The sequence below is a fragment of the Rhinatrema bivittatum genome, chromosome 1 (genome assembly GCF_901001135.1).
Source record: "Rhinatrema bivittatum chromosome 1, aRhiBiv1.1, whole genome shotgun sequence".
NCBI classification, from domain to species: Eukaryota; Metazoa; Chordata; class Amphibia; order Gymnophiona; family Rhinatrematidae; genus Rhinatrema; species Rhinatrema bivittatum.
The window spans coordinates 527,037,052-527,062,024 of NC_042615.1; the positions used below are offsets into that span (position 1 = coordinate 527,037,052).

Below are 24,973 nucleotides of genomic sequence, written 5' to 3' on the forward strand. Positions count from 1 at the left end.
ATACGTTTTCACACCCTTTGTCATAGAAGCCCAAATTTGCTGCTTCATCAAGGCCCATAATTAGTTAAATACAGTCCACCTGACTCCAACCTCAGTAGCTAAGCCAATCTGAATACTCCTGGATGCAGAATCAAGCTGTTTCTGTGGTATGGAATGAATCTGAAGCAAAGGTCAAAACATGCCGAACAAAGCTGCTGAAAGAACTCCAGGATAAAGTTATTCAAAGATACGAATTGGGAAAAGACTAAGAAAATTTCAATGTGCTTGAATATCCCCTGCGGCACTGTCAAAGCTACTGCTATAAAGTGCAAACAGTGTGGAAGCACCACGACATTGCTGCAATCAGGCTCTCTCCATTCAGTAGCTGTGGATTAAGGAAACTGTTGTGGAAGACTGCTACTTGGCCTAAGATTACTTTAAAAAACAGCTAGAGGTTTCTGGCTGAGACTGGGGAACATGTTGACTCTTCAACAATTTCAAGATTACTTCACAAACATGGTCTGTATGGGATGGTGGCAAGAAGGAAGCCACTAGTACTGAGGAAAAGTCATATGGATGTGCCACATACCATGTGTATGCAGTGTCTCCTAACACTTAGGAGACCCTGCATATATGTGGGACATTTTTTGGTCTCAATGCTAATCAATGTGTGTGGCATAAAACAAACACAGCACGCCACCCTAACACCATCCCTAGAGTAAAGCACACTAGTGCTTTACTCTAGGCAGCAATTATCTTGTGGGGATATTCTGCAGTCATGGGAACAAGAAGGCTCATGAAGACATAAGAAAGGATGGATGGTGCAAAGTACAGGCAGATCCTAAAGGAAAACCTGCTCCAGTCTGCCACAGATCTCGGACTGGGGAGAAGATTCACCTTTCAGCACAGCAATGAACCTAAACACAAAGCAAAAGCATCAATGAAGTGGCTCAGCAAGAAGAAAGTCCTTGAGTGGGCCAGTCAAAGCCCAGACCAGAATCCCATAGAAAATCTGTGGTAAGACTTGAAGACTGCAGTCCACAGACAATCCTCAGCCAACTTGAGATAGGAAAATTGGTTCTTACCTGCAAATTTTTGTTCCTAGAATACTACAGATCAGTCCAGACGACTGGGTTATGCATCCCAACCAGCAGTTAGTGACAGAGAAGAAAGGTTTTACAGAGCCTGTAGTACTTAGGCAGTGTGCCACCTGCACTCCCTCAGTATGATCTGTACCCAAGCCATGGTGAGTACATTTCTAGCTATTTGTCATCTCTACCAATAGCAGGGGATAAGTAAAGCACTAGAACTGGTCCCATTGTTCAACATGGAGTTTGAAAACACAACTAAAAGAAATCCGTCAATGAACTAACATAACTGCATGGATTATCTGAACTTAAAAACTACAGCAGAGAAACAAGCAGTCTTTCTAGAGAGAGTGAGACTTTGGACTGATCTGTTATACTCCGGGAACAAACATTAGCAGGTAAGATCCAATTTTCCTTTCCTGTTCATTCCCAGATCAGTCCAGTCAACTGGGATGTATGCAAGCTCCCCTACATTGGGTGGGACCCCGAAAGACCCAGTCGCAACACATTCTCTCTAAACCCCACCTCTTGTGGTGCATGCACATCTAGGCAGTAATCTTGCGAAAGTGTGCAAAAGGACCAAGTGGCTGCCCGACAAATTTCTTGTGGGGATACCAATTGACATTTGGTCCAGGACGTCACCTGTGTCCTGGTAGAATGGGCTCGTAGCACCTCAGGCATAAAATGCCCCTTGCAAACATAAACAGACGCCTGCTTGAGCCATCTCACTATGGTTGCCTTAGATGCTTTATTTCCTTCCTTTGCTCCACCAAACAGAACAAAGAGCTGGTCTGAATAACAGAAGCTATTAGTCATCTTCAAATAGTGCAACAATCCCCGCTGAACATCTAACAAGTACAATTCCTTTGCCTATGGATCCAAATCCATGCCCCTAAAAGAGGAAAGGCTCCATTGTCTGACTAAGATGAAAAACAGATACTACCTTCAGAAAGAAGGAAGGTAAGGTGCCCGAAGACATCCAATTCTTGGTAAACTGATGGAGAGAGTCCTAACATGTCAAGGCCTGAAGTTCTGAAATCTGTCTGGCCGAACAGACCTCCACCAGAAAAATCACCTTCAACATTAAGTCCTTCAATGTTGCCTTTCTCAAGGGCTCAAAAGGTGGACCGCAAAGGACCTTCAAATTCAGATTCCAAGATGAAACAATCTGCCACACAGGAGGACACAAATGCTTTACCCTCGCCATCCCCCACAGAAAATGAATCACATCCGGATGCAAAGCCAAGGGCATGCCTTGCATCTTACCCCTAAAACAGCCTAGGGCCGCTACCTGGACCCTTAAGGAACTGAAGACAAGCCCTTTCTTTAAGCCATTCTGCAAAAAGGCCAAGATGCAAGGCACTGAAGCCTGCAGCAATACCATGCCCTCTGCAAGGCTCAATGCCTCAAACACGTTCCACACTCTGAAATAAGCCAACGAACTGGATGGTCTCTTAGCCTGCAACAAAATAGTAATGGCCTCCCTCTGAATAGCCTTTCAAGCGCAAACAGTGCTTCTCAAGAGCCAGGCTACAAGACAGAAGTGATCCACCTGATCCAAGAAAATGAGACCTTGATGGAGCAATCTGGACAGATGTCCGAACCTTAGAGGCCCATCTACCGCTAGATTTATCAGATCCACGAACCACGGCTTGATTCGGCCATTAAGATTACTTCCCCCAGGTGAGTCTCGATATGACAGAGCACTCTTTCTATGAGAGGCCAGGGAGGAAAGATGTACAGAGGAATCCCTGGTGGCCACTGGAGAACCAGAGCATCAAGACCTTTATCTTATTCCTCCTCTTTTCTTTTTTTCTTTTTTTTAACTAATACAAAAAGCAGAATTGCTTACTTAACAGGTATTCTTCAAGGACAGCGGGATGTCAGTTCTCAGGCATAGGCGACATCATCAGATGGAGCCCGGCAAAGAAATTTGACTTCAAAGTTTCTAGAAACGTTGAGCCTGTCTTACTGGACATGTGCAGCATGCTTTACTACCATGTATCCATTAGAGGCCATCTCAGTCTATAATTTAGCTTAGACATGGAAGAATCAACTCCAAGGGAGGTGGGCAGGTTTTGTGAGGACTGCCATTTTGCTGTCCTTGAACACTTGTTACAGGTAAGCAACTCTGCTTTCTCAGGGAACAAGTAGGATTCCCTAGCTTTGGAGTACCCCAAATGAAAAAAGGGGATAAAAACAAAATGGTGCCAATGGGCAAAATCATTTTTTTTTGGCAGCAACAGACCATTTTTGAATTTTATTTTTTGTATATAAATGTATTATTTTAATAATGGGAGCCTGAACCCAAAATTATAAGCCCTAGGGAAATGTAGTTGGGTTCCACACCTCAAAAAGACACCTCAGGACAGACTGGCCGAACCTGCTGTTGTGTTGTGAGAACCTTCCAAGTAATAATGCAGTGTGAATGTGCGGTAAGAACTCCGTGTTCAAGCTTTGCAGATCTTGTCTACAGAGGTTGATCTTAGGCAGGCTACTGATGCTGCCATGTTTCTCACACTATAATATGACTCACTAGATTCAGGCCTGCTTAGACATGATAGAAGGAGATGCTATTGCCAAGCACACCTTTCAAATTAGCTAGCAGATTGCAATTCCAGGCTTGCTGGTGTCAAAAGAAATAAAAAAGCTGGGTGGACTTTTTAAGAGCTCCAGTCCATTCTAGACAGAAGGCCAAGGCTCTTTTACAGCTCAAATTGTGTAGCACTGTTCACCTTTGTGGAAATGTGGCCTGGGAAAAAATTTTAGGAGGATTGACTGGATAAGGTTGAAGCCTGACACGACACACTACCTTAGGCAGGATGCGTGCGCAGAATCACCTTATTGTGAAAAAACTTGGCATAAGGTAGACAATTAACTAGGACAGGGAGATCACTGATTCTGCAAACTGAAGTGAGTGCCATAAAAAATAAGACCTTCCAGGTCAGGTACTTCAGTTCACACGAGTCTATAAGCTTAAAGGGAGCTTTTTTCAACTGGGTCAAAACCACACTGAGGTCCTAAGTCACAGGAGAAAGCTTGGTGATAGGCTTCAAGTGAAGCAAGAGCCGCATGACTTGCATACCTGAAGGCTGTACAGAAATGAGTTTATCTTCCACATGGAGGTAGAAACCATCAATTAAATTGAGGTGAATCCTGAAACAGATGTAGACTAATCAAGCAGCTTTTTTTGTGGAGCAGAAGAATGAATCTAGGGCCTATCCCTCACACCAAAAGACAAATCTCATCCACATTAATCCACAGGACTTCCTCGTGGAATGCTTCCTGGAAGTCAGGATAATACAAAACACACCCTGAAGAAGATATGGGAGTTGCAGACCTATCCTTTCAACAGCCAGGCTGTGAGGGCCAGGGACCTTATGTTGGGATGGCACAATAGTTCCTGATCTTGATTGATGAGAGCTTGGGAATTCCCCAACTTGAATGAATTCCTGAAGGACATTTCCTGGAAAAGTGGAAACCAAATGTGTCTCACCCAACAGGAAGCGACGAGAATCATAGTTCCCTGGTCTCTTTTGAGTTTCAATACAGTCTTTGCCATGAGGAGGAGGAGGATGTGTGTACAGCAGACCCTGACCACAATTTTAGGCAAAGTTGTCTGAGGCTAGTTTGCCTCGAGTCCCCCTTCTGAAGCAGAAGAGTGAGACTTTCTGTTCAGAGGAGAGGCAAATAGATCAACCACGGATGTGCCCTACTCATACAATATCAAATTTGCTCTCCTCCTAGTCACTTGTGGGGTTCCAGGACTTGATTCAATCTGTCTACCAGGAAATTCTCATTGCCTGCCAGATTTGTGGCTCTGAATACCATTCCCTAAGAAATGATCCAGTCCCTTCTCTGGACAGTCTCTTGATACAAAAGGTACGATCTTGTTCCTCCCTACTTGTTGATGTAGAACAATGTTACTTGGTTGTCCATTTGGTCAAGGATAACTTTGTAGCTAACCGATCCCTGAAAGCCTTTACGGCAAAACATACCACCCTTGGCGCTAGGAAGTTTATCTAATGAAGCTTTTCTCAGTAGACCAAATGCCTCGTGTGCAAAAGTCATTTATGTGGACTCCCCAATCCAGGTTAGATGCATCCATGCTTAGGACAATTTGCACTGGAGGAATTTGGAAAGGTATTCTCCCTTGGCCAGATTGGAATGAATCAGCCAGTAGGACAGACTTCCTTAGAGGCTGGGTGATGTGGATGCTGTCCCAGAAATCCTGAGAGGCTTGTTGTCACTGAGATCTGAAGAGCCACTGGGTTCTTCTCATATGACAATGTACTAAGGGAGTAGTATGGACTGTTGATGCAAAGAAGGCCAAAACTTCAACATGTCCCATGATGCCTGCTGATTCATTCTTATCCTCTCCATAGTAATTATCAAAATGATACTCCTCTCTTATGAGATGAAGGCTCTCGACTGGGTCATGAATAGCAGACCTTCTATAAACTTCAATTGAGATCATGGGCTCAAGTGGGACTTGAGATAGTTGAAGACAAATCCTAGCAACTCCTGCATCTGGATGATGGTGCTCATTGATTATGCAGCACCACCTTGAGAGATGCTCTTGACCAGTCAATTGTCCAGATAGGAAAGCACATACACCCTAAATTTGCATAGATCCACTGCCACTACCATCACAAGACATTTTGTGAATACATATGGCAGATGCCAGGCTAAAGGGCAATACATGATTTTGGAGGTGGTGGCTCCCTACTATGAATGCAAGAAATTTTCTGTGACTTGAAAATATCTTTGTGTGGGTATAAGCATCCGTCAGAGCTAGAGTAAAGCCAATCCCCTTTTTTGAGAAAGAAAATCAAGGTGCCCAGGGAAACAATCTTAAACTTTTCACTCAAGTCTAGGATGGGACCAAGTCCTCCAATTTTCTTTGGAATCAGCATGTACTTGTAGTAAAGTCCCTACTTTCTTTTCCCAGTAGAACAGGCTTGACTGCAATAACCTCTAAGAGGGAAAAGAGCTCCTTTTGTAGTAATTCCTGATGCCAAGATATTGACCGAGTGGATTTTGGTGGGTGATCTGGATAATCTGTATACTTTTTGAATTATGCTGAGGACATAAGTGGTTGAGGTTATTCTAGGCCAATGGTTTATGCAAAACCTTAGCCTGTCTCCAACAGGAAGGCTCTTAAGCCTGGACCCAGGATCTCATCTATGCTTTCCCCAATCCAGTCAAAATCCCATCCCAGGTTTTGCTGAGGTACTGCTCTGGCTTTGGGGACCTTTGCTATCTCAGATAAGCATGAGGACCCTATTGCTTACAAGACCAAAGGGTGGAGTAAAACATTCCCTTGGCACCCTACTCCAATACATCCTTTTCGAAAAGGGATAGGGACTAGAACTGGAACATTGCACTATGATCCTTAATCTGAGCCACTGCTTCCTTAACCTTATCTCCAAAGAGTTTCTCCCCTTTGCAAGGCACGTCAGCGAGTCTTTCCTGGACATCTGGCTGGAGGTCTGAGACCCATAGCTAGGTGAGCCTGCAGATATCAATACCTACTGCAGAGACTCTCGATGCCATCTTGAAAATATCAAAGTTCAACCACACCATGTGCTTTCTACTAGTGACTCCAAGGAGTCACACTGCTTTTGAGGAAGCTCTGCTGCTGTCTCCATGCTCTTCAGAATGTCCTGCATATCATGGTTCATGAAGAGTTGGTAGGACGCTATGTGGGTACTGAGCATAGCTCCCTGAAATACTTGTACTGTGGATTTGGGAGAATGGGGTCCTTCCTTGGGGGCAGTGAAGAATGGGTTCTGGGCCTCTTGGTTTTCTTGAGAGCAGATTCAACCACCACCAAATGGTGAGGCAGCTGCTACTTTTCAAAACCTGGAGCAGTCTGTTCATGATATCATGTCCAGCTGTTTATTAACTGGATCAACAGAGAGGGGACTCTTTCACATCTTCATCTGCATCTCCTGAAGTATCTCATAGCTGGAAATTGCCACCCTATCCTTTGGCGGCTTCACAAATTAGAGGTTGCCAAACATCTTAACACTGCACTTTTCCTCCTTTTTCAAAGTAAATGGAATAGTATCTTCCATCTTCTTGAAGTTGGCAAAGGAAATCTGTTGACTTCTCCTGATTGGAGACTTCCTCAGATCCATATTACATAGCCCCAAGAACATTCTGAATCCAAGGATGGGGGCTTGGGACCTGGACCTTTTCGGGCTAGTAGGCAAGGCCTCAGAAAGAGCCTCAAAGTCTTTATTTGCTAGCAATGCTAGTAGCTTAACCTATTAACATTGCTGTGAGCAACAGAGGATGCTAGCGGGAAGTATGGCAAAGACACTACCAGCTCCTGGTGCAACTTGGGGTATCCCAGGTAGGGTGAGGATTGGAAGCAGGGGTAGGATTGCTAGTGTGGTAGGAGGGTGGGATGAGAGAGGGGGAGAAGGAGCCTCGAGCCATTCTTTTAATTTACATTTCTTGGGGAGGTGAGGGCATCAGCTGCTGCTGCCCACAATGTTTTTTTTTACAATTCGTTTGGGTGGGGGGTGGGGTGGGGTTTGGGATCAGGTGCTATGTCCCCACATGTTTATAATTCTTTTGGGGGCGGAGAGATGGTAGGAGATCAGGCCTGCTGGCTGAGGGGTTTTTTGGGGATTAAATTGGTTTATATGCTTAATATAGCAGGTTAAGTTCTAAGTTATCTGGGTAAACTTTAGCCAGATATATTCAGCTCCAAAGTCAAAGTTGTCTGGGTAACATTATTCAGATATCTTTAGCCAAATATTTTTGGCGGGAAATTTTTCCTACGGAATATCTGTGACAAGTAATGTATAGCTGCTAGCGCTAATTTTAGCCGGTTAACTTCTGTTCAAGGTCAGTCAAATAATATTTAAAAAACCCAAACCTTAACATACAAAAATAAGCAAAACCACGGTGAAAAGCAGGTAGATGTGAGGCGATTTTGAAGCTCAGATTATTTTTGAGTTTTTGTGGCTAGCAGGACCTAGCATACTCTGTTTCGGTGATGCATAACACGCATTCTTTTTAAGTTGGTGATGAACATGCACTAATGACCCTACAACTATCTAGAATTACCAGACTGATGGGTACCAAATATTCATGGCACTTACCCTCAGCTGGAAGATTTGATGGAATGCAAAACTATCAGCCACAGAATAATCTGCACTGTTAAAACTCCTAGGCAGCCACAAAATACAGAAGTTACACGTAAAGGTAAAGATGTGCAAAACAATAGAAATACACATTTTAAAAAAGAAAAAGAAGAACAGAGAAAACCGAAGCTGTACTGGGAGACTTACCTGTGAGCGTTCTCATCACCCTGCTGCAAAACTTTGATAATCTCTGGCACAAAGTGCGCAGGGTCCCTTGGACTCAGCAAATATAGGAGAACCTTCCTTCCATATTTATTGCTCGCAATACTGGAGAGGGAGCTGATAATCTCCTGTAGACACAAACACAGATACCATTCACTCCCTGGGTGAGGCAGGGCTACAGGGAAAACTCTCTGCATGAATAGCTGATTGGCAGGAGTGGGGGGTGGGAAGGAGAATAGAGGTGGTCATCTTTAAAACAAATTTAAAAAAGCATCAAGGTATAGAATTGTCAACATTTGATTCTTCGTGCATGAGTCAACTGAAGACATATCGCCTATGAAGTAGCATATGTGCATATCTGGTACCTGCCCTGGCTACTGATTATGTAGATCTTGGAGCTACACAATGGGTCCTAACACATTTCAGAGCATCAATTGCTTTTGTCACGTTCCTTTCTCTCTCTCTTCCTTCCCAACCCTCAGGAGTGGAATGGGTGGGGAGTTCAAATGTTACAGCAGCATTCTGCAATTAACCCAATCAGCTGTGGCGAATGCCCAGCCATTCATCTTTGCCCTCCAGGTGGCTCCTTCCTTCAGAGCCCGCGTGGCCAAGTCACACTGCAGGTGGAACCACTATCTTACCCCGGTGTCAATAAAGAAAGGCAGAACTGTAAAAGCCTCTAGCTATTTCAGCAGCTTTCGTGGCATGTTTTGTGATTTTTTTTCCATCTATCCCTTCTGGTGTTTAATAGCTTGAAATCCTTTGCTTTCAATACAAAAATATCATCAGGCAACAAGTAATAAAACAGTGGAACCAAGCAAATCCAGCCAGCACCTCGTCTGTGTTGTACATTAAGGCAAACAAAATGACATTATGTACAAACAGGAAGGCTCATATGTCCAGAGAGAAAGCACACATGCTACCTCAACACATCCAAGGATAGCAATTGGATACAAGGCTCAGGATTAATTAAATATTGCTTTGTGGGTTTTTTCCTCAGATTTGGGAGCCAGTAGGCCTGTAAGCAGAGAACTTGATACAGCAGTGTTAACTAGATTACTCCGAATTTCAGCTTGCCTTTGGCCTGGCTTTATTCTTTGATCACCTTTTTGCCCTCAATATTTTATTTCCCATAACTACACCTTTTGTGAATAAGAGATGTGCACCTTTCGTTGTGGCCAAACACTTTGTTTTTAGACACTTCCTCCCCTCTGTCCATTCATTCATTCTTCATTCACACTTTTACATGTCAGCGTGACATTTGAACAGGTTTCTAAGCACAGCCGCGTCACCAATTTACTTACTTTCATAATGCTGGGGAGTTGCCAAGTACAAGACATTTAAAAAAAAATAGAACCCAAAACACTTACACACATCTATAGTTGCCTTGGGAACAAAAGAACAATCAGAATGAAAAAAAGAGGGATCATAATTTTAACTGACAACTGAATTATTTCATTTAATATTTAACAACATTTGTATATCACTATACTGATTAAAAATTGCCCACAGCAATGAAAATAATTAATCCATATAGTAGATTAAAGTCAGCACCACAAATTTGATTCATACAATAACATAAAAACAGCAGTTACAAGAAAATAAAATAAAACTAACCTATACAGTATTAAAATAAAATAAAAAATAAAAACAAATGGAAAAATTACTTATCTGATAAATTTTGTTTTCCTTAGTGTAGACAGATGGACTCAGGACCAACGGGTTTATGCTCCCCTGCCAGCAGATGGAGATGGAAAAAAGTTGCAAAGCTGAAATCACAGTATATATATACCTGACCAGTGACCTCAGCTCTCCTTCTCTTCAAAATCCACTGTGGACATACTAGCGAAAGGACTTGATTAAAAATATGATTAAAAATGGATAGGGTAAGTGTACGCAATCAACCCTAAACACTGAACTCCAGTAAGAATATAGATACCATAATCTAGGGAGTAGCTGAACACTTACCAGTGATGTCTTGGATTCGAGGTCCACTCCATGGGAAGACCCGTGGCGCCGTTCTTTGGGCAGCCGAGGGCGGGATGCTGAGTCCATCTGTCTACACCAAGTAAAACAAAATTATCAGGTAAGTAATTTCTCCATTTCCTAGCGTGTAGCTAGATGGTCTCAGGACCAATAGGATGTACAAAAGCTACTCCCAATCGGAGTGGGAGGCTGTCTGCGGTCCGGTTAACACTGCTCGTGCAAAGGCTGTGTCTGCTCGGGCCTGTATGTCCAGGCGATAAAACCTGGAAAAGGTGTGCAAGCAGGACCAGGTCGCTGCTCAGCAGATATCGATGGGAGACAGCAGTCTAACTTCCACCCATGAAACTGCCTGAGCCCTAGTAAAATGAGTTCTCATCTGAGAAGGTAATGGCTTTCCAGCCTCCACATAGGCACCCGTGACCACCTCCTTAATCAAGTGAGCTATGGTAGCTCGCGAAGCTGGTTCACCCTGCTTCCTTCCGCTGTGAAGAACAAACAGGTGGCCCATCCTTCAGACCAGTTCTGAAACTTCCAGGTACTGCCTAAAAGTCTACTAACGTCCAAATTACGGATGAGACGATATTCCTCTGTGTCCTTGAGCTTAGCTAGAGATGACAATGAAATGGACTGATTCAAATGAAACTCCGAGACTACTTTGGGCAAGAAGGATGGGACAGTACATAGCTGTAACGCCCTTGGAGTCATCCAGAGGAACAGTTCTCGCATGACAACACCTGCAGTTCAGAAATGCGACGTACCGAGCATATAGCCACCAGGAACACAGTCTTCAAGGTCAATAAGCAGAAGGAAAGACTTTGCAACAGCTGAAATGAAGGACCTGCCAAGAATTCCAGTACTAAATTGAGATTCCACAATGGGACTGATAACTGTAATTTGGAGGTAGAAGGTGCTTCACTCTCTTCAGAAAATGGGCCACGTCAGGATGGGCTGACAAAAAGGTCCCATTCACCTTACCCTTGAAACATAAGAGAGCCGCTACCTGCACCTTCAAGGAGTTAAGGGCCAAACTTTTATTCAATCTGCCCTGCAAAAATTCCAGAATAAGTGGGATTTTGACCGCCTGAGAGCTGACACTGCATTCCTCACACCAAGACTCAAATAGCCTCCAGATCTGCACATATGCTAGGGACATGGAGAACGTCCAAGTGCGGAGTAAGGTGATAATTACCGCTGCAGAATATCCTTGCTTCATCAGGCGAGCCCTCTCAAGAGCCAGACCTTAAGACAGAATAGAGTCGGATCCTTGGGAAGAACCGGTCCTTGCTGCAGCAGGTCCCTGTGCGGTGGGAGGCACATGGGGATCTCCACCAGGAGACTTGCATTGTCTACATACCACCATCTGGGCCAATCTGGGGCTACTAGCAGGACTAATCCCTTGTGGCACTTGATTCTGCGAATATCTCTGCCCAACAGGAGCCAAGGAGGGAAAGCATATAGCTACTGTTCTTCCGGAGAGGTTTGAACAAGAGCGTTGATCCCCAGAGACTACAAATCTCTTCTGCGACTGAAGAATCAGGGAACCTTCGCATTGTGAGATGTGGGCAGCAGGTCGATAGATGGGAGGCCCTGGTGATCTATCATTTGAAAGGCTTTGGCTGACAACAGCCACTCCCCTGGATCCAGACTTGTTTAGGCTCTGAGACTATTACTAGAAAAGATGCTCACCTCTGCTTTTGTGGTGGTAATCAGCGCTTGTTTCTGTGCGATATCCTTACTAAGAACATAAGAACATGCCATACTGGGTCAGACCAAGGGTCCATCAATCCCAGCATCCTGTTTCCAACAGTGGCCAATCCAGGCCACAAGAACCTGGCAAGTACCCAAAAACTAAGTCTATTCCATGCTACTGTTGCTAGCAATAGCAGTCGCTATTTTCTAAGTCAACTTAATAACAGGTAATGGACCTTCTCTTCCAAGAACTTATCCAATCCTTTTTTAAAAACAGCTACACTAACTGCACTAACCACATCCTCTGGCAACAAATTCCAGAGTTTAATTGTGCATTGAATGTAAAAGAACTTTCTCTGATTAGTTTTAAATGTGCCACTTGCTAACTTCATGGAGTGCCCCCTAGTCTTTCTATTATCCGAAAGAGTAAATAACTGATTCACATTTACTCGTTCTAGAACTCTCATGATTTTAAACACCTCTATCATATCCCTCCTCAGCCATCTCTTCTCCAAGCTGAAAAGTCCTAACCTCTTTAGTCTTTCCTCATAGGGGAGCTGTTCCATTCCCTTTATCATTTTGGTCGCCCTTCTCTGTACCTTCTCTATCGCAACTATATCTTTTTTGAGATGCGGCGACCAGAATTGTACACAGTATTCAAGGTGCAGTCTCACCATGGTGCGATACAGAGGCATTATAACATTTTCCCTTTTTATTCACCATTCCCTTTCTAATAATTCCCAACATTCTGTTTGCTTTTTTTGACTGCCGCAGCACACTGAACTGACGATTTCAATGTGCTATCCACTGACACCTAGATCTCTTTCTTGGGTGGTAGCTCCTAATATGGAACCTAACATTGTATAACTATAGCATGGATTATTTTTCCTTATATGCATCACCTTGCACTTATCCACATTAAACATCCCAAAACGGCAAAGCATAGGAAAAGTTGATGTTCCTGGTGAATGGGAATATGTAGATATGCCTCCATCAGGTCGGGAGACGTGAGAAATTCCTCTGTTTGTAATGCCAGTTTTATGGAATGTAGAGTTTCCATTTGGAGATGAGTCACACACAAATGTTGATTGTCTCCTTTGAGATCCATAATGGGCTGAAAAAACCCCTCTTCTTGGGAATGCAAAATAATGAAATAGCATCCTGTATTTTCTTGCGATCTAGGAACAGCAATTATGACCTTCAAATCCAGCCTCCTTAACATAGTCCCCCCCCACTGCCACTCTCTTCTGTAGAGAGTTGTACGGAAATACCGTAAAAGAATCTGGAAGACTTTGGAGAAATTCTAGAGCATAGCCATCCCTCATCACATCTAGGACCCACTGGTCTGTCGTAATCTGGACCCACCTCTGAAAACGCAAGATAGACACCCACCTATCTCCTGAACAATTAGGTGAGCCATTACACCTTCATTGTGAAGATCAAGGTGCTCTGGTCCCGAAGCCCACATCCTTACAAGTTTTCTAGGTCAAAAGGACTGAGATCATCCGAAGGGGCAAGACACTTGAGTAGATGCTTATCTTTAAGGACAAAACAGATGGAATCCCTGGAGTGGCCCCTTTGCCCCAAAGGATGCGATGCCACCTTCTTGTCCTCCAGCCTGATAAAAGAGAAGCCTTAAAAGGTAACCTTGTGAGATTGGACTTGGAAATAGTGTCTGTCGACCAATTTCGCAGTCACAATTGGCGTCTAGCTGCTCTCATGGAAGCAACCCCTCTAGCAGCCGTCCGCACCAAGACACAGCCCGCATCGGCTAAGATTGTAGTCCCTCGGTTTCATCACAGATCTGCCATCAGAACCCCACTCCTTGTGTCTCCTGAGAAAGACGCAAACCAGGCAGAAGCAAGAAGCTGCCCCTCCTTCCACTGGAATGGTGGTTTGCTTGGGAACATTACATTTCAAGGCATCCACCTTTGGGAATTGCAACTGATCCCTTGCCTTCGAATTCAAGAGCACTACCTGCTAAAGCGCCCCCCCCCCCCCTTTAAAACTTGCATCTGGGGCACTCCATTCAAGATTAATCAATTCTTGAATTGGATCCAGGAGGGGAAAGGAATATGACACTTTCATAAGGTGACCAATGTGGAATCTTTCTTTTTCAAGCCTGTAGCATCACCCCTCCGTACATACCAAGCATCTTCAAAGTCTGAGTCAACAGACTCAGAACACATCTTTGTGAAAAAAAACCCCCAAAAAACCCTGAAGTAAAGTCTGATGCGGGTCCAAATCAGGTGGAATCTCTCCCTCTTCCAGAGGGAAGGAACCCAAGTCCCTATCAGAGTCATCCGACGTATCATGATCCACATCCCCCCTGATCACCACCAGGGACAGCTTCCCTGCGGCACTTGCCCCCAGTGGCTGACAAGTGGGAATCCCAAGTATGCAAACTCTTTTTAGTCAGTTGCTTCATCTCTGCCAGGTGCCCCTACAGAAAAGACTGCAGGCCCTGGAAAAATTCCACTCAGGAAAGGGAAGATGAATCCATACCAGGGCCCATAGGCCCAAACGTGACACTCTGACCCTTCTCTCAGAGATGTCTCTGCCATTGGGAAGAAGAGGGGAGGGGACAAATCTACTGTGTTGCCTTCCGCCCCATGCCTTTCTGGAGTCACTATATTCCAAGACGATAGCCCAACATTGGCAAAATCCATAATAGCCAATTGCCTTGAGCAGCCAAACAGTGCTGACACAGGTGTAGAGAAAGCGATGGCTGGATTGCCCTTATATGACAAGCCTCACAGACAAAAAGGTGCTCAGATCTTTTTGTCCTTGGTGCCACAATTTCCTGCACTGGGCTCTAGGTGGCCTCCTGTGCACCCACCAACACTGCCTGGGAGTACACACGCAAATACGCTCCCAAAAGTAGGCCTTGGTTGCACGTGCACAAATACCCGCTCATGTGCACGCCTACATCAGAATACCATCACATGGCCAGAATGTGTGCACATACCTGCATGTGGGAAAAATTGCCGCCATGGCCTACCACACAGCTGTCAGAACTGACCCTGAGGAGCAGGGCCTAACCAAAGGCTGCTCAACCCACCAAACCAGAGCCACCTTTGTTCTAACTCCACAGAGAAGTGAGAGGGAAAGGGGGTAAGAGACACAGAGCTACAAACGCCAAGGGAAGAAGATCCGATAAGGAAAAAGGGTGACTAAATCTTCCCTACTCTTTTCATGTTACCTTACCTGAGCTCAGTCCTCCCTGGCTGAGAACACAAATCAGGACACTTGCTATAGGAGGAGAAGGCACAAGTCTTCACCGCCGAGCACTCCCTCATCCTCTTTTCTGGCTATGGGGGGGGGAGAAGGCACAAGCTTTCACTGCAGAGCACTCCAAAGTCTTAATTGTGGGTTTTTTTTTTAAGTCTATGCCTTCCAGGCTCCCAGACTTAAAATATTTAGCTGAGGGAGGGACCAAACAGGTGTTACCTCAGGAACTCAGGCGATGTGCCAAAATCTTCTGGTTTTTTTGTTTGTTTTTTTTTAACAAGCAAACCACAGTAGGGAGATGCTTGTCCGCTATCTACTGGAGACGGGAAATACTGATAGGCTGATGTCTTGGCAGGGCTATATGTCAGTGATATCAGAGTCAGCTTTACTCCAACTCCTTCTGCTGGTAGGAATGCATAACCCACTGGTGTGGATTGGCCTGCCTGAGTGCAGAGGAAGCATATGTGCTAAAACCACTCCTGTGGTTTGTGACCATGTAGGCTGATTGAAAGTTGCCCTCTAGAAGGCATTGGCTGGAAGACACTGCGCCATATCTGAGCAAGAGTCATCGATGGCATTTAACGCATGGTCGGCAACCTAGGAAAACCAAAATACTTACGGATATGATCAGCTGCTTCACAAGCTTGGTGTCATCAATGCAATCAAATGCAGCCAGCAAGACCAAGTGAGAAAATTCACCCTGCAATGACAAATCACCAGAAAGGTTAAACATATACCTCCAGTCTCCATTCTGTCCCCCACTCATTCTGTAATGCCACATGGATAGGATATTGCCCCACATAAACCATGCTTGATTATCTGACAAATGGTTTTCTACTGCACCTCTTCAAGTGTTCCAAAGGCATCATATATATGTATGTGCAATATTCTGGCCACTAAGCCAATAAGGGGAACATCCTGTTTTATGCAGATGTCAACAGCTAAATGACCTGCAAACTAGCATGTCTCGATTAAATTACTGCACCTTTGGGCTTTATAGATTTGCAGAATCTCCCATGCAGATCTTAAAGCACACAAGGCTGAACTAGTACATATCTTCTTCATACAGCAAATGCTGAATCTATAATAATCCTCAGAAAAAAATGGAAGATAATACAAGGTAAGTCAAAATCAAAGCCAACTACCATAGGAGATATGCAAAGTGCTGAAACACCCAACAGTAACTAAATATCATAACACAGCTTTCATATCAGTCAAGTGCTGAACATCACACTCTGGAAAACTTTCCATCATTAGACATCAAGAAGAATCTGGGTAGACCCAAAAGTAGAGTCAAAATACAGATCTAATTTAAGGGTACTGGTCAGTAGATACACAAGGGCACAACCCAGGTTCTTTTGTCACATACATAGATTTTAATCTTATTAAACTTGTTTGCTGCATCTTTTACTAAGAATTGCCACATTTTTTCCATGATTTGATACCTTTTGCAGAGTCAGGAAAATGTATGTATACTAATTGGACTAGCGAGACCCTTTATCACGCTCACCATTCCATTTAATTGCTAATCAGCTCCTTCTGGAATTTTAATAATTCAAGCTGTGATTTTGTAATAATGACATACATGAAAACTGAGGATTAGTTTAAACAATTGTTGTGATATAGGTTTTGAAGTTTATTGATCAAAACAGCTTTCCAGTGTGTAATGTTCAGCATAAATCTTATATGAATATGCTTTGGGGTAATTGGAATCACTGGTTATTGTGAGATATGTTTAACCCCTTGAAATGTGTTTTGCTCAGATTTTTTTTTTTTTTTTTTTAATAGATATATTCAACAATTTGCTTTTGTAGTTTGACTTAATGGAGGATAAGCACTTTTCTGGAGCTGAATTCCACAGAAGACTCTGCAGGTGTTTTAGTTTCCTGGACAACTGAGGGTACATTCAGAGCACTGTCACAGATTGATCATAGGCAAGTTACCTTACATTTTGAGCCTCAACCTACACAAGTACAAGTGGGTATTAGAGAATTAATTCCAGGCCACAGAATTTCCTCCACCTGGCTATTGTAAGCTGGAGACATCTTCATGAGGATGCTGGGACACAAATGCACACAACTTCTCTTTGCTGCCTGGAGAGCTCAGTACTCATACCCTACCAACAGAAAGAGTGCCAGGATCCAGTAGAATAGCATGGAGGGGGAGGGAGCTATGGAAAGTGGAAATAGAAGAAAGGAAGAGAGGGAGGTAAAGGAGCAGAGGACAGCAGCATGCAGCTTATGCCTTCAAGGATATTCAGTCAATCAATGTCTATGATACTCAGCCCCGCTCCCCCCACCCAACACGTGCACAATCTCAGGTGCCACATGCTGAACTTCAACACAGAAATCAGAGTAACTCAGCAGCAGTGAGCCCTCCCTCCTGCCCAATTCCACTGCAGTCATTATGTAGGCAGCATAACTAGTACAGGAGGACAGCCAGAGGTATTAAATGGAGACATTAACTTCAATTTATTAAAAATTATTTTCCACACTTATCACAAGAACTATTTCAAGGCAGATTAAAATTAGTTCTTACCTGATAATTTCCTTTACTTGAGTCCAACCAGCAGATGGAAACATAGACTAGCAAGTTTGCTGCCATCACCCCATAAAGGCTCCCAGTATGCTATATAACAATACATTTTAATACATTAAACCTTCCTTCACCCCATCTCCCCCCCCCCCCAAGCAAAACCAGAGGACTTCCAAGGCAGAAACAATAAATGGAAGAGACAACCTGCATTCCTCGATAAGGTTTATCATCTTAATCCAGCATGCCAACTAGTGTTCACAGCAGTTATTCTGAAAATGAATCAGGAGAATAATACACTTGGCAGAACAAGGAGAATCTTGGACTGGTCTGCTTGGACTCAAGGAAGGAAAATTTATCAGGGAAGAACTAATTTCTTCTTCCTCTTCATCCAGCCAGACCAGTCCAGATACATGGGCAATGTTCCCTCTAAGGTGCAAAAATCTTTGCTCATGAGGAAAAATTATTGGTTTCATTACCTTGTGAGCACTCCTTTCTCTGATGCAAAAAGCCTACCAATTTTATGCTCACAGCAATCCAATCCTTGGAGGGAACATTGGAGCAGTATGCACACAAACTCTCTCACATACACACACTAACACACTTGCATATTCTCTCTCATATTCTCACACACACATACTGTATGTGCTCATTCTCCCAAACACATACACATAACTCACTCTCATTCTGCTCATTCACGCCCCAGATTTTCACGCATATGCACACTCACTCAGTTCTCCTCCTCTTTCACACACCACAATTCTCAGTAACTGAAAAACCTTCACTGCCAAACACTTTGAGAAATAACACAAACCCCTCAGGACTCAAACAGCTGAAGCCTTAGTGATGACATAGCAGCAATGTAAATATTATACTATGCCCAAAACACGAATACACCATCTACTGGGGTTAACAAAATAAAGCCCTACAGAAAAACTACATGCCAGCAGACATACTGCACCTCAGTAACACATGCGGAATACAGACAGATCCTTACCTAATACAGAATAAAGGACTACAAATTAGAAACAAGAATGCATAAAAAAATGAAATGGAAAGCTAAAAAGGGAGAATAATTTGCCTTTATCACCACCCGCCTAGCCACCATTATCTTCATTCCTAAGTATTTTAGTTCTTCCAAACCCAATGAAAGGGGAACTTACTCTGTAATGAATTTACTATTGCCTGGGAAATATTCATGTTAAGAATTTCAGGTTTGGTCATATTTATGGTGAAACCAAAAACTTTACCATACTTGTGTAGCTCCTCCACAAGGAAGGTAAAGTAAGGAAGGAAGTGTCAGTACTAGTTCAGATAAAGAGACAATAAATAGCAAAGTTTTGTAGGACTGCTGCCTATTCTTATGCCCCTAATATTCTCATTCCACCAAAATGCAAAGAGTCAAAAGCTCCATAACTAGGGTAAACAGCCAATAGGATACAGCCCTACCTGGATCCCCCTACACAGACTGAACACTTCAGAATAACTATCATTAATTTTCACACAGGTAGTGGGCAAGGCATATAGTCCTCTTACCCATGTTAAGAAGCTAGGCCCTCATCCTACTTTATCCAGAACTTTCAACATAAATGACCAGTGTACATGATCAAAAGCTTTCTCAGCATCTACTGCTAACAAACAGGAGGGGATCTTGTCCGCCTGAGCCATCCAGATGACATTAAAGACTCAGCTAATGTTGTTCGATGTCTGCCTTTCCAGTATAAACCTCAACTGATCTGAGTGTACTATCCCCTATTAATCTGCTAAGATTTTAGCTAATATTTTTATATCTACATTTAGAAGCAAAATGGGTTTGTAGGATCTGCAGTGCATTTTGTTCCTTCCCTCCTTGGGTAGGACAGTTTTCCCTGCCATTCCCATAGAGCAGAGCTTTCCAAACTTTTCATGTTGGTGACACACTTTTTAGACAAACATAATTTCGTGACACAGTAATTCAGTCTACCAGCAAACCAGAAGTTAAAGGTTAAACGAACAAAATGTATTTCAACAATTTATGTATGTTTCCTTAAATATATACATAAATAAAATGTTTCACAACACAACCTATCTCATAATAAATATTTGCAGGCTTCCACTTCCTCCATGCTGATCTCGTACATTGTGAGATCGGCATAGAGAAAGTGCTACTCTTGCACATCCCCAAAGATTACATGTGCCAATCACTAAAAAGTAATTTTTTTTTTACCTTTGCTGTCTGATCTTAGTTTTCTAATCGGTTGGTCACAGGCTTTTTTTTCCACCTTTCCTTTCTTTTTTTTTTTGCCAATTCCTTTTACAGGGTCTTTTTTTCTATTTTTTTTCTCTCCATCTGTCTTCCCTCAAACACACAATCAGGTTCTCATTCTCACACGCTATCTCACACATTCTCACACACACAGGCTCTCACTCACATGCCATCTCACACATCCACAGCTCTCACATGCCTCTCTCTCATACATACATACAGTCTCTCTCGTGCACATGCTGTCTCACTCTCACACACACAGACTCTCTCACTCCTACATGCTCTCTTGCTCAAGCACAGGCTCTCACTGGCACATGCTGTCCCTCTGCACGGGTTGCCGAAGGATGGGCTCTTCAGAGGCCCTGATCTTCCCGGGCCGTGACATGGGATCTGCAGCGGCCCTGCTATCGGGTTTCCTCCTCTTCTCGGGCTGCCGCGACGTGGGATCCACAGTGGCCCTGCTATCGGGTTTCCTTCTCTTCTCGGGCCGTCGCGACATGGGATCCGCAACGGCCCATTAATGCTGCTCTTCTTCTGTACGCAGCAGATGCTCCTCCTCCTTCCTGCCCACGCGGCTCCGGCAACGTTTTTCTTCCAGGGCTGCACAGGCAGGAAGGAGGAGGAGTGAACGTGACCCTTTTCTTCGGGCCGTGGTGATGTAAGCTCCACCACTGCCCGCCGATCTTCCTGCTATAGTTCCCTGCTTCCGCCGGCCCTGTGGACCGGGCGACACACCTCCACACTACAGGCGACACACTAATGTGTCCCGACACACACTTTGGAAAGCTCTGCCATAGAGGATAGCAACTGCCCCCCCTCCAAGAGCTTGTTACAAGCCAATGCCACAGGACTCACTAGAAAGACTATATAACACTTGTAGAACTGGGCTAACAACCCATCTAGACCAGGAGATTTATCTGCCTTCAGGTTTTTAATAGCTACTTTGATTTCATATTCCTTAATCAGCAAGTCCAGCTGATCTCCACTCAAAGATGGCAAAGGCAAATCCCTCAGGTAATCCTCTATGGCCACTTCTTGTATAGCCTCATCTCCTTTATAAGGTTTTCATGAATTCTCTATATCTTTTCAGGATTACCTCTGGATTATATAAGATTCCTCCACCTTTATCCCTAAAATTCAGCACCTCCTGCTGGTGCCACTTTCTTATGAAATCTATGATCCAGCATTTTGGAGGCTTTGCTTCCAAATTCAAAGAATCTTGGTCTTGCCAGCTTCATTTTATGATTTATTGTATCTGGGGATACCCTCTTTAGCTCTTTTCTCTCCCATTCAAATTTCTGTAAGATCTTCAGTGAACCAGTCTGCTTCGGCTTCAGTTTCAATTGCTTGACCGAATCATGTATACAGGATGTTTGGACTTCTGCTGCCTTTCTAGTGCTGCTCCATGCTATTAACTTGTCCTGTATTACTGCCTTTAGCACATCCCATACCAAAGTAGCGCTTAACTGTTCCATTTGCATTTATTTCAACATATTCTTTAATAGCATCCCCCAAATTCCCCATTGTCTCGTCTCTCAACAATACTTCACCCCAGGACGTTTAATATGCAGTTCCCTACGTTCTACCCATATAGAGGCATGGTCAGTCCAAACCACATCTCACCACCTGACAGTTGACCCATAAGACTAGATTCCAACAGGAGATAATATATCCTGGAGTAGGAGGAATGTGGTATAGAATAATAGGTCAATAAATCATAAAATACAAATGACTCTACAAGTGTACCAACACTAATAAACTTCATTCATAAACGCCATGTGACTTTTTACCCATTTTTTTATTTTGAAAAATATTTTACAGACCTCCCCCAGTGTTCCTGAGTTGTATTTTCTTGGGTCCCCTGTGGTCTACTCTTGGCTTGATCAGCCCGGGCCTCTGCAGTGATTCGGGTGCTATCCTTGCATGCACCAGCGCTTTTTCAGCTTCTCCCACTGTGAGAGCCTGATAGCTAGACCCTTCCACAGAAAAAGAAAGGCCAAATGGAAATAGCCATCTGCATTTCACATCTGCTGCTTTTAACTGCACAATAATCTCCTCCATCTCCCTCAAGGTGGTTGGAGAGAGGTCGTTATATAGCTCCAATTTGTGGCCTTCTCACATAAAATCACCTGCAATCCTAGCCTTCATCACCAGCTGCTCTTTCAGGGGAAAGTCTCTCAGACAGATGACCATATCTCTAGGCAAATTTCTCTGTTGGGGGCCCAGAGTCCTATGTTTCTGCTCTATTTCTATTGGGGGAGGCCTCAAATGGAGCCTGTTCACGCTTTTCCAGCAGCACCTTACATATGTTAGCAGTTACAGCTCAGCAGTCCGTGTTTTGGTCAGATTCAGGCAGTCCTCTAATTTGTATGTTATGCCTCCTGTGTCTGTTTTCTAGATCCTCCACTTTGTTACACAGCTCACCCTTCGAATCCTCCGGCTCTTTAAAGGCTTTCTGGAGGCCAGTCATTTTCTCTGTATGGTCCTCCAAATGCTGTTCTGCCCCCAATCATGGCCATATTTTTCAAATCTGAAACTGGCTCCCTTATCTCCCCCTTCACAGTGGATAACTCTGATTTCAGTTCTTTGAATCACGCTCTTAGTTCAGATCGGGGAATGGCTACCTGATTGCTACTTTGTTCCAAATCCTTATCATTTAGTCTTCAGATTCAAAAAAGAGGCCTGCTCGCATGGCGCTGCTTCTTTCCTGCTTCGTTTCTGGCCTGCATCTCTCACTGTGAAATAGTTTTTAATCTCCGTGTTCTATCTCCGAATCAACATCCTCTCTCCCCCCTGTAATCTCAGACCTCTAAACACTATCTTTTTGCTGCTCTGATTGCCTCACAAAATGCAATTTATTGCTATTTTTGTTAAAATCGGGATGGAGTTTCTCCCTAACACAGCCATCTTGGAAGCTGACGTCACTTCCTCCTCTATTAGTGACCTTTAATTAGAGCAGAAGAAATTTCCTATCATCTAAATAACAAAACTGAGCATACTCTTTATTCGCATTCCTTTGAGAAGAAAGAAGATAAGATGGAAAAATGAAAAACATCTTAGGAAGAAACAAACGAATCATGAGAATCCACACTGCCTTGTCCGAAGAACCCAAAAATGGATCTCTACACAAAAGGGCCTGCAGTTCCGAAATTCATCTGGCAGAAGAGACCGCTACCAGAAAACACTATCTTAAGAGTAAGTAGCTTAAGGGGGTACTTCCGATGATACTGTCACACTAAGAGGAAGCCTTGATACCTTCTTCCTAGGAGTCAACAATTAAAAGGGATTAATCTGCTAAGTAGAGGTGTCATATCACATAAAAATAAGACTATATAGGAATGAAATTTCATGGACAATTTTGCAATTAAACTTTTCAAAGAAATGGCAACTCGCCCAAAGCAAATGGGAGCGGATAAGAGTTCAGCCCTGAGTGAAGATAAAATGGCGGTAGAGGTAGGCCCTAATCCAGAGGGAATATCTGATGGGATGATTAAAGTGATAACGAGGGCTGTACAGCTGCAGTAATTGATCAGTTACAGAAGTTGCAGTCATTGATGGATGAATTAAAAGATAAATTTGAGGCTACACTGTTACAATCACGGAGCTGGGAGGGCAAATGGTGTCTAATGAATCGCGTTTGGATAAAGTGGAGACCTCAATGATGACTTTATAGGCCAAACATAATTCATTTGAAGAGAAGCTCAAAAATAGGAGGAGAAATATCTGCATAATCATGGTTCCTGAGTCACTGACAGCAAATAAGTTGCTTAATTTCTGCGAAAATTGGTTGCCGGAACTAGACAGTTAGTTCAGCAGAACGAGCTATTATTGTGGTGCGCAAACAGAGAATGAATGTGGCTGGGCAAACTAATGACAGACCCTGCCAAATCATCATTAAATACCGTATTTTTCGCTCCATAAGATGCACTTTTTCCCCCCCAAAAGTGGGGGGAAAATGTCTGTGCATTAAAATTTAAAAAGCTGATTGTTTCGCCGCAAACCGGCTCTGTTTGCACCCTCTCTGGCTTCCAGCAGTAGCGGGTGGAGGAGGCTTCAAACGCCATGTCGGCACCAGATGGTGGAAGCTTTGGCCGGGGGGAGGGGGGGGGGAGAAGGCAAGATCTGAAATGCCACATTAGCGGCAGGCGCTTCAGCCCACTCTGGCTTCCAGTGGCGGTAAAACCTCTCCCTCGGCGGTTCGCCCGATTCGGGCATTAAAATAAATAAAGCTCACTGTTTCGCCGCAAACCGGCTCCGTTTTCGGGCGGGGGATGGGCGCACAGCGCGGCATGCCATGCTGACTTGTCAATCACTGTATGCTGTGCTGCGTGCCTGCCCCCGCCCCGCCTCCTCTAAACTCTAGGTGCGTCTTATAGTGCGAAAAATACGGTACTTAAATTGTGTGGATAAAATGTGGATTCTCAAGCATATCATCAATAAAAAGTTAAATATGAGAAAAAGAAGATATTATTTCCAGATTACTCAGCCAAAGTGATGGTTTCTCATCGGGAATTTACCCCTTACTGCACCCAGTTATATAATAAGAGCATAAAGTTTTCGCTCATTTCCTGCAAGACTTTTTTTTTTTTTTAATTTGTATTGACCTTGTATAAGTTACAACTGAATAAACATGACAAGTGGTCACAGCTTTTACAATTTTACAGCAATCGCCCAGTCAGAGAGCTAAAATCCAAAAGAATGCAGTATAAACTCATAACTATAAAATCCCCCAGCCGTGATTCTTCTGGCCGGCGGGTTACCATGAAAGAGAGAGCTCTACAAAAAGAAGAGCAGATTGCAAGGAGCCCTCTCTCCCACCCCCCAAGACATCAAGAGAGAAGAAAAAGTGAAACATCCTAGAACATAAGGCACCCAGAATAGTAAATAAAGTAACCAAGTAG

The 24,973-nt window shown here is 43.6% G+C and overlaps 1 protein-coding gene across 3 annotated transcripts in view; it reads right to left on the reverse strand.

The window, feature by feature from the left end:
- PUM3 (pumilio RNA binding family member 3) overlaps positions 1 to 24,973 on the reverse strand; it is a 139,842-nt gene that overhangs the window by 25,665 nt on the left and 89,204 nt on the right. For all 3 annotated transcript variants that reach the window (XM_029613347.1, XM_029613337.1, XM_029613327.1), the window contains 2 exons: positions 15,915 to 15,995; positions 8,375 to 8,517 (listed from right to left, as the gene is read on the reverse strand). In XM_029613347.1, the coding sequence (XP_029469207.1) occupies positions 8,375 to 8,517; positions 15,915 to 15,995 (224 nt within the window). The remainder of the gene's footprint in view (positions 1 to 8,374; positions 8,518 to 15,914; positions 15,996 to 24,973) is intronic.